Source organism: Salvelinus alpinus, chromosome 4, assembly GCF_045679555.1.
Source record: "Salvelinus alpinus chromosome 4, SLU_Salpinus.1, whole genome shotgun sequence".
Lineage (NCBI taxonomy): Eukaryota > Metazoa > Chordata > Actinopteri > Salmoniformes > Salmonidae > Salvelinus > Salvelinus alpinus.
In genome coordinates, this window is record NC_092089.1 from 78,858,507 (window position 1) to 78,867,531 (window position 9,025).

General features: G+C 42.2%; 2 protein-coding genes across 3 annotated transcripts in view; both read left to right on the forward strand.

The window, feature by feature from the left end:
• Positions 1 to 3,104, forward strand: part of LOC139574507 (septin-6-like) — a 36,103-nt gene extending 32,999 nt beyond the window's left edge. Inside the window, exon 10 of one of the 2 annotated variants that reach the window (XM_071399152.1) lies at positions 1,720 to 3,104. In XM_071399152.1, the coding sequence (XP_071255253.1) occupies positions 1,720 to 1,729 (10 nt within the window). In that variant the 3' untranslated portion in view covers positions 1,730 to 3,104. The remainder of the gene's footprint in view (positions 1 to 1,719) is intronic. The other variant, XM_071399154.1, reaches the window with a different exon arrangement.
• A 696-nt stretch (positions 3,105 to 3,800) lies between these two features.
• On the forward strand, positions 3,801 to 8,856 carry LOC139574506 (NF-kappa-B-repressing factor-like). The gene is made up of 3 exons (XM_071399150.1): positions 3,801 to 4,154; positions 5,695 to 5,819; positions 5,939 to 8,856. The coding sequence occupies exons 2-3, from the start codon at positions 5,729 to 5,731 to the stop codon at positions 8,173 to 8,175; spliced, it is 2,328 nt and encodes a 775-aa protein (XP_071255251.1). The 5' UTR covers positions 3,801 to 4,154; positions 5,695 to 5,728; the 3' UTR covers positions 8,176 to 8,856.
• The last annotated feature ends 169 nt before the right edge of the window (positions 8,857 to 9,025 follow it).

The following is a 9,025-nucleotide window of genomic DNA, read 5'->3' on the forward strand; positions in this document are numbered from 1 at the left end:
ATGGGGCCACGTAGCCATCATATCGCTCAGGAAGGAGACGCGTTCTGTCTCCTAGAAATGAACGTACTTTGGTGCGAAAAGTGCAAATCAATCCCAGAACAACAGCAAAAGACCTTGTGAAAATGCTGGAGGAAACAGGTACAAAAGTATCTATATCCACAGTAAAACTAGTCCTATATCTACATAACCTGAAAGGCAGCTCAGCAAGGAAGTAGCCACTGCTCCAAAACCGCCATAAAAAAGCCAGACTACAGTTTGCAACTGCACATGGGGACAAAGATGGTACTTTTTGGAGAAATGTCCTCTGGTCTGATGAAACAAAAATGGAACTGTTTGGCCATACTGACCATCGTTATGTTTGGAGGAAAAAGGGGAAGGCTTGCAAGCCAAAGAACACGATCCCAACAGTGACGCACGGGGGTGGCAGCATCGTGTTGTGGGGGTGCTTTGCTGCAGGAGGGACTGGTGCACTTCACAAAACAGATGGCATCATGAGGCAGGAAAATTATGTGGATATATTGAAGCAACATCTCAAGACATCAGTCAGGAAGTTAAAGCTTGGTCGCAAATGGGTCTTCCAAATGGACAATGACTCCAAGCATACTTCCAAAGTTGTGGCAAAATGGTTTAAGGACAACAAAGTCAAGGTATTGGAGTGGCCATCACAAAGCCCTGATCTCAATCCCATAGAAAATTTGTGGGTAGAACTGAAAAAGCGTGTGCGAGCAAGGAGGCTGACAAACCTGACTCAGTTACACCAGCTCTGTCTGGAGAAATGGGCCAAAGTTCACCCAACTTATTGTGGGAAGCTTGTGGGAGGCTACCTGAAACGTTTGACCCAAGTTAAACAATTTAAAGGCAATGCTACCAAATACTTAATTGGCTGTATGTAAACTTCTGACCCACTGGGAATGTGATGAAATAAATAAAAGCTGAAATAAATCATTCACTCTACTATTATTCTGACATTTCACATTCTTAAAATAAAGTGGTGATCCTAACTGACCTAAAACAGGGAATTTTTACTAGGATTAAATGTCAGGAATTGTGAAAACTGAGTTTAAATATATTTGGCTACGGTGTATGTACACTTCCGACTTCAACTGTATGTATATCACTGCTGCTCTAACTATGTGCTCACTATGTGGCTTAATCTTAATATCTTGTCTATGGCTATGCCTTTTGTCATGTCTGTTTTTGCTGTGCTGACTTAGATGACTAATATCAGCATTTTGCTCTTTGTTTCTGTAAGATTGACATTTCTGGACTATGTTGTTGTGCACGTCACTTGGTAGTTTTTCCATCATGTTAGGTTTAATATTGTCCATGTTTGATTTATTAAATGACATTGCATACCCTTTTGGGATTTTCAGAGGACATAATATCTGCTGCGAGCAGTTAATTAGACTTGTCTCGAGGGGATTAAGCTATTTATTAAATGTTTTAAATCAGTATTATGCTCAAATCGAATTAGTCAGCTATAGTATGGTATTATATTAGTAGTTTTTTTTACGACACTGACAGTACATTTGTAATGTAGTTAGTGTAATTTGAAGTACAGTAGCAACTATACATGCCTTAGGAAAACCCAAATACTTTCTGTCTTTCTTCCCAAAATGTCAGTAATCCTTGTTTCTTATTTATCTTGAACCTTGCCTTCTGGTAAGCACTGTTGCTTGGGCCTCTCGTAACTTTGCATTTGTCTCTTCCTCTCTCTAGCTTCTTTTAATCTGTCTTGCCCACCTGTCTGAAGAGGGGATTGCAGCTTCAACAAGAACTAAGCACCCGTTTCCTCTTCCTGTCTTTTCTCTCTGCATCAACCTTTTTTAACTTCTATCTCATCTGCTTTGTTGACCATGGCCTAATGTGGGCTTCACATGGTATTTTTTGGATAGTTTACGTTTTGTCACCCAATCAAGGTACACTTTGGCTAGTGGGAGTCCTTCACTCTTAATATTTTGCAGCTCCGTCTTGGTGTATGAATGAACGAAGCTTTGCTCAGGTAGGATTCTAAACGGTTGTTCAAGAGAAACGCATCTAATCAATAGTTTCATCATACCATTTGTAACAGAGCCAAGGCTCTGGATTAATTTATATTTTGCACAAAACTATCTGAATTTCATTGACAGTTAATTTTAAGGAAGTGTTTATGTAATAACATTCAATCATATATTACGTCCATTTTGAGAAGGGCTTATTCTGTTTGAAATAACCAATACTATTACAAATAGCCTATATGATTTACTGTGCTCCTCATTCAAAGGGGGAGTTAGTTTTGAATACAAATAGCATAACCCACAAATCTCAATAAAACACTGATAAAACCAAAATACATTAATTTGGTGATTGATAGAGCAAAGTGTGACATCTAACCTTACATGTGTGACTAGTAGATACTTTTGTCAGTTAAAAACCAAAAGACAATTACGATCCAAAACAGTGTTCTTTATGTTCACTGCATAGATTGTTTCATTGCAACTTAGAAGAGCCAAAGCCGTATTCATGTCAAGCACTTATTTAGTGAAAACACCTTTTCCGTACTGAAATACCATGTAGGTCACATTTAATGCCCTTTACACATTGTGCTTTAACTACCATCACCCTATTCTGTATTTTGCATGTCTAATGCTCTTTTATTTCATCACTTCTGTGATCTTGACCTTATGCTCCTATAGCTGTTTTCTCCCCTATCCGTTTTGCACTATTTCACATTTGGTGCTCTATATTGTTTGGATCAGTTTTATCTTGTGTATTACTCCTTGTTATACCCTTCTCCACAATTTTCAGCATCCATATTGCCAAATATTACAATGAGATGGAGTTGAATCCTAGGTACAGATGGATACATTTGTATAATTTATAAAGATATATTTTGTGTATTGAAGTGGAGACCTGTTTATGAGATATGATCTTTGGATGTGACTCTTCTCTCTGTGTAGTTACATTTTTTGGTGTAAGAAATTGCCATACATTTTTCTAGCATCTGCCATAATCACCCCTCCTAGTGAATTATCTGTCCACACCACAAATTAATTATGAAATATTTTATTGTAGTTTGATTCCATTGATGTACTTTTTCAATAAAATTATGAAAATAAAGTGTACATTTGTTTTGTTATGCCAAATTACTTAGTTGTGCGAATAAACATTGGTGTTTATATTCACACAATGAATATAAGCCCATATTTTTGGTGCACTTTGAAAGTGAAGAGGAAGACTGCCACCTTCTGGTTCTCAGGTGGAGCGCATGCTTGCGGAAACATTCCAGACGCCATGATTTTAGATGGACTAGAAAATGGAGGGTTGTAAAGCAAAGATTTTTTATAACTAACCCCAGAAAGACCACACGTAATTTTCAATGGGAACAAATGAGTTAGTGGGCAGAAGAATCAAGTATGGAGGCAGAGCCAAGCACGAGGCAGCGAGATCCTATTGCCGCGTTGTAGCACGTATTTGCATATTTCTGTTAGGGATCGCCTACTTTATAGAGTGCGCGTGTGCAATAGCTCAATCCGCCCTTGCTCCTAAACAACGAAACAATTTTACAACTTTGGCAAAGGGTAAAATCTACAAAACGCAGTCCACTCTGTTCGTATCATATAGTTTTGGGAGCAGAAAACGGTATTGAAATCAAATGTTTAATCAATGAGAAAATGTCCATAATGTTGGCAAAAATGAATCTGCTCAATATTCTCCCACTGTCGGCTACTGGGCTTCCTCTCACCCCCATATTTGGTAGTGAGTGGATACGCCAACCGAATGCTTCACACTAAAACATTCGCTGAAATATCTGTCTCATTGTTCTATCTGTGGTTATATGGGACGTTGACGGGTTGTCACTAGTTACCACAGCTACAAAGTCAATATTGGCTATATCGTAAAAATGAATGAAAACTAAAAATAGCTTTTTGATCTTATTTTAAGGTTAGCAGTGTGGTTAAGATTAGGTTTAAAATCAGATTTTAAGGAAATAAATAGGCGATGTTGGTGTTTATGCATAATTATGACTTTGTGACTGTGATGACTACTGACGACCCCCCCGGATGTTATGGTGATGACCAAAGGCGAAGCCGCTCGCTAGACATTGAACTATATTAGTGGAAGACTGACACCAAGGGCACAAAGAAACATCGGACTTATTACTTTGCACTGAGGTAAGTGGCTAAAATATTAATTTGAGCTAAAAACAATTCGACAACTAGCTATCTGTCTCGTGCTCCATATCACATTCCCGTGCAAGATGATGCATCAATCTTTTTTTCAATGAACTAGCTAGCTAGCTAGCCATCTTTGCTCGTTTACTGCGTCACTTGTTTCGTCTGTTAAAATCTGGTTTACTTTAAAACAGATGATTAGTTATACCATTTAATCTGTAGACAACTCAAATTCGCAAACGAAGACTTGATTGTGTGTATCAATGATAACGTAGTTAGCTGTTATGCTGAAGTTAGCTAGCTAGTTGCTACGTAGCGTGCTAGTTAACTCGGTAACGTTATACCAAAGACAGTGCAGTATGAAGATAGGCCAAAACTGCTTCTCCAAAAGAAATCCCAGATCTCACTTGTAGGCGATGTCATGGCGACGTTGGCTAGTTAAGCTCATGCGTAGAAACACGTCATCGGTCTCTCTTGCAGAACTGCGCATGTGCATGCTGTTAAATCAAAGGCTCTCCGTCAATGTAAAGTTGTTTTTGACGAAAATGAAAACGTGTCAGTTTGTCACTTTCACGAGGTTGGAGTAATAACATCTTCAACTGCTTAAGACATTGGCTTGAATCTAGGTTGTGTCTTTAGATTTCTAGAAAATGAACTAAGGAATAATTGTTCACTTATCATTGACTTCTCAAACCCTGGTCTGTTTCGCAAGTGTTCCCGAAAGTCTCGGGATGTTGCCCCTCTGGGTTTAGAAACTCTGTGGTTATACTTAGTAGAAAATACGGTTTTGAGAAGTTGTGCACACTAAGGAGTCATAATTAATCAGAAATTTAGTTAATGTTGCCATAAATAATAGCATTTTTATCCACATCAGTCTGCCTATTCTTAGCTAGTTATCTAACGTTAGCCATAACATTAATTCTTAGCGACTCATGATGGTGGCCTTTCTGCCAGCTGGGGCGTATTCATTATGCTGTCTGTTGCAAAACGTTTCTCAAACGAAACGGTGAGGGGCCTACTTGACTTTGTCCAATAGAAACTCTCGTTTTAGTTGAAAAACATGTCTGGATAATGATTACACTCCTGGTAACGTTTGCTAATCTTCTTTGTTGCAGTCTGTAAACTGATCTTGTTAGCTAGCACTAGTTATTTTTGCCATCATTCCAATAATTACCTTTACAGAGCCACGTCACTGTCAATGCGTTTTGAAAGTGAAAAACAGTGGTTGGCCATAAAACAATTTATTGTGAAACGAATGTCCACAAGGCCTTTCCTGACACCTGGATAAGGACATGGGCGTACCTTGTCGGAATCATGGCCTAATATGAACCTGTGTTCATATGTAGCCTACAGATTCGTATCATATAGTTTTGGGAGCATATAGCCCTCAGTTTGATGTGGGAATTATGTGGGAACAAAAGTTCTCTCCCTAATAGAGTATTTCCGGTAGTAGACCCACGTTAACTGTTTTACTGTGCTAGCAGAGAAATACACATTATGCTTGTTTACCTTTTTTATATAGCTCTGTTTTCTTTTAAAGGTATGGCTCTGATCTGAGGTGAGAGGTGCTGGACATGGCTGAAAGGATTGACATTGGCGAAATGCCCTCCTTTGACCTGGTTCCAAGTGCTGAAGCAAAGAAGAGACCCAATTCATCAGATGGCAGTAAGTGATTTTGGTTCTTCAAATTGAACTCCTTGCCACTGTTTTAAAGTTGAGTAATTACTCATTGATTGTTATATGCTTGTCATTGATTGATTCTCTGTTTTGTTCTTTAATGTTAGGAGAAGAGCCAATGAGGAAAATGCCGGTGTCCAAATTTGGTTCCAGACCGCGGTTTGAGCCTGTGCACTTTGTTAGTGGTGGCAGCAGTGGCAGGTCTGGCAATGATGAGAAGGAGAATGACAAGGAGCGCCGTAGGAGTGAGGTGAACAGTGTGAGACAGTGGGACTCAGACTCTGACCGTCCCTCTTATGGCAGCAACCGAGCTCCAGACTCCTCTGCAGCTAGGCCTGCGTTCGACAGAGCTTCATCATACGGTTCTTCTGACTCTTGGCGGGATAGAGAAAGAGATAGAGACATACCCTCAGGTAGCACAAGTGGTTTGGGTCATGGAAGCCGAGGATCTGCCTCAAATTATATGACTAAAGTGCAGCAGGACTACTCGGCCAGATACGAGTTCCACAGCACTAGGCATCCGGACACATACGCTCAGGCCCCTAGATTTGATGGATATGGAGGGGGCAGTCGATCAGGGGGCTGGGGGGATTCAGGAAGCCAAGGCCTTGGCTTCAGGCAGCAGGACAGACCCACATCCAGCAGACCATTCAGCAGAGTCTACAGCAGCCCAGGGAGGAGCAGCCCCTCATCTGTCTCTGGGTCTTCTTCACAACTCATCCCCATATCTCAAGCCGTGCTGGATGAAAAGCAAAGGCTGATCAATAGTGTGGCATCCGCCATAGCTGTCACTTTAAGAGACCCCGCGTTCATGTGTGGAGCTGAATCTCCTAACTACAATTTCATGCTGAGCCGTAGCATACAGGCCTGTAAAACCAATCCGGAGTATGTCTATGTCAACCTCAAGGATATCCCTCCAGCAGACCTACCCAAGAACAGGAAAGTACCGACTGATGGCTATGCCTGTGAGCTGAGATGCCAGTGTGTTTACCTTGCTACTGGCTACTCTGGCAGCAAAAACGGGGCCAGGGACCGTGCTTCTGAGCAGGCTATGAAGCTTTTCTTTAAACTGGTGGAGGTCCGTGTAGTGCAGCGCAAATTCAAACACTCCTTGGTCAATGATATTGTGGTCTGCCAGACGCACTGCCCTACCCCTGCATTTCTACCGGCACTGCGTAACCCAGAGGACAAGCCTACGCCTAGCTCCAAGGGTCAATACGAGCCTGACAAACGCAAGCACTGGACAGATTTTGTCGTTGTTGACAACGCTCATGATGCCATCTGCATTCTTAACAACTCTGCCGCCTTCAACCGCATGAAGATTGACTACAAGTTCGACGTGGTCCCCAACAGCAGTGCATGGCAATGTAGCGTGTACTTACAGGATGCGCTGGTGGCACAGGCCAGGGGAAGTAAGAAGACGTCTAAACATACAGCAGCTGAAGAGGCAGTGAGGAAACTACGCATGAACCAGGCAGCCCGGCAGCAGCAACAACAACCACAGCAGTTCTCTCGAGGAAACCATCACTCTGACCCATCGGGTGGTCGTTTCGGTCACCAGGGTGGTAGGAAGAAACACTTGAGCGAACTGGTCATCCTGGAGAACTCGGACAATGCCATCTGCATCATCAATGACACTGCCCAGTTCAACAAGGTAGCTGCCGATTATAAGTTCACAGTGCTACCAGACCACCGCTGGAGGTGTGAGGTGTTCCTGGAGGGTCAATACGTAGCGGCAGGCATCGGACCCAAGAAAACGGTGAAGCACATTGCAGCAGAGGAGGCCCTGGCCACACTCCGGCAAACACAGGCTGTGGTGAAATCCAACCTCAGGAAGGAGGGTAATGCTGACGCCCTCTCTCGCCACCAGATTCTGACTCGCTCTGGTGAAGAGTCCTCGAGACAGGAGATCAAGGAGGACAATATCGGGAATCAGCTACTCCGCAAGATGGGCTGGAAAGGTGGCGGATTGGGCCGGGAAGGGGAGGGCATCTCTGAACCCATCAAGGTCAAAGAGCAATTCTCCAGAGAGGGACTGGGTATGGACATGGACAAGTCTGGGAATCAGCTCACCAAACGGAACATCGAGGACATCATCCGTAACTATGCCAGTTCAGACCGCCAGGATGACCTGCGCTTCTCCACTGAGCTCAACAATGATGAACGCAAGCAGATCCACCAGATATCCCAGAAGTATGGCCTGCGCAGTAAGTCATACGGCCAGGGCAGGCTGCGCTTCCTCATCGTCAGCCGCAAAGTGCACAAAGACCAGCTCATTGGCCAGCTCCTGCAGGAAGGGCAGGTGGGACGCTACGAGCTGGTGAAACCTCAGGCCTCACACTGACTGGATATGTCATAGCTCCAACAATACTTACCACCAAAAAAATCACACCTGGTCTGGGAAAAGTTTGTGAATGTAAACTGTTTCAATCTTCTAGGCTTGTCTTTCGGAGAAACACTTGTGGTTTCTGCATTCCTTTTCATACAATTGCATATTTTCTGACATTGTATTAACGTTTCTTGTGTCATTCCACTATTTTGTCTTCTGTCAGCTTCAAATTTGCACAATATGCTAGTCTTGAACTGCTTTGTGCTGTTACGGTTGATTAGAGTGCTGTATCTTTTGACAGAAATCTTCAATTTTTAGCAAATGTTTTTCATGGCTACAGAAATAGCCTTAACAAGCAGAATGCCTGCCATTTCACCTTCACAAAAGTTTCATTAGAAATGAAGATACTGTTGGCATCACCTCAGGTGATGACAGGTGTAAACTAGAGGCAACATATGTAACTATATGCTGACATTGAAACATCCCTGCCACAATACTTGCAATGTTTCCCCCCCTCAGATAGTTGAGAACATTTACAAATAAACTGCTTCCATGACTTGAATTTGATCTTTGTCACATGGTAAAAGTGCAACCTGTGATCCCTTTGGAATGTCAGATGTATAAGCCTGTGTGAATACAGTTCTCATAGCTGTAATAACACTAATCAATAAATTAAGTCTACTGTCTGGACTTCAATACGTGAGTTGACTGGTGTTATTACAAAAAAAATCTTAATTAACTGCTATATCAGTGGCAATTTGAACCATACCCCTCCAATGTTTGCAGCAATATTGTGGAGACGAGGGATCTGAGACCAGCTGGAAACTTAAATCATGTCGTGCCATCATCCCTCAAGAAAAGCACG

Bases quoted from the DNA above. Each gene is read 5' to 3' on its own strand.
- LOC139574506 (XM_071399150.1), top strand. From the start codon at position 5,729: ATGGCTGAAAGGATTGACATTGGCGAAATGCCCTCCTTTGACCTGGTT. The intron at 5,820-5,938 runs GTAAGTGATTTT...CTTTAATGTTAG, and splicing joins ACCCAATTCATCAGATGGCA to GAGAAGAGCCAATGAGGAAA.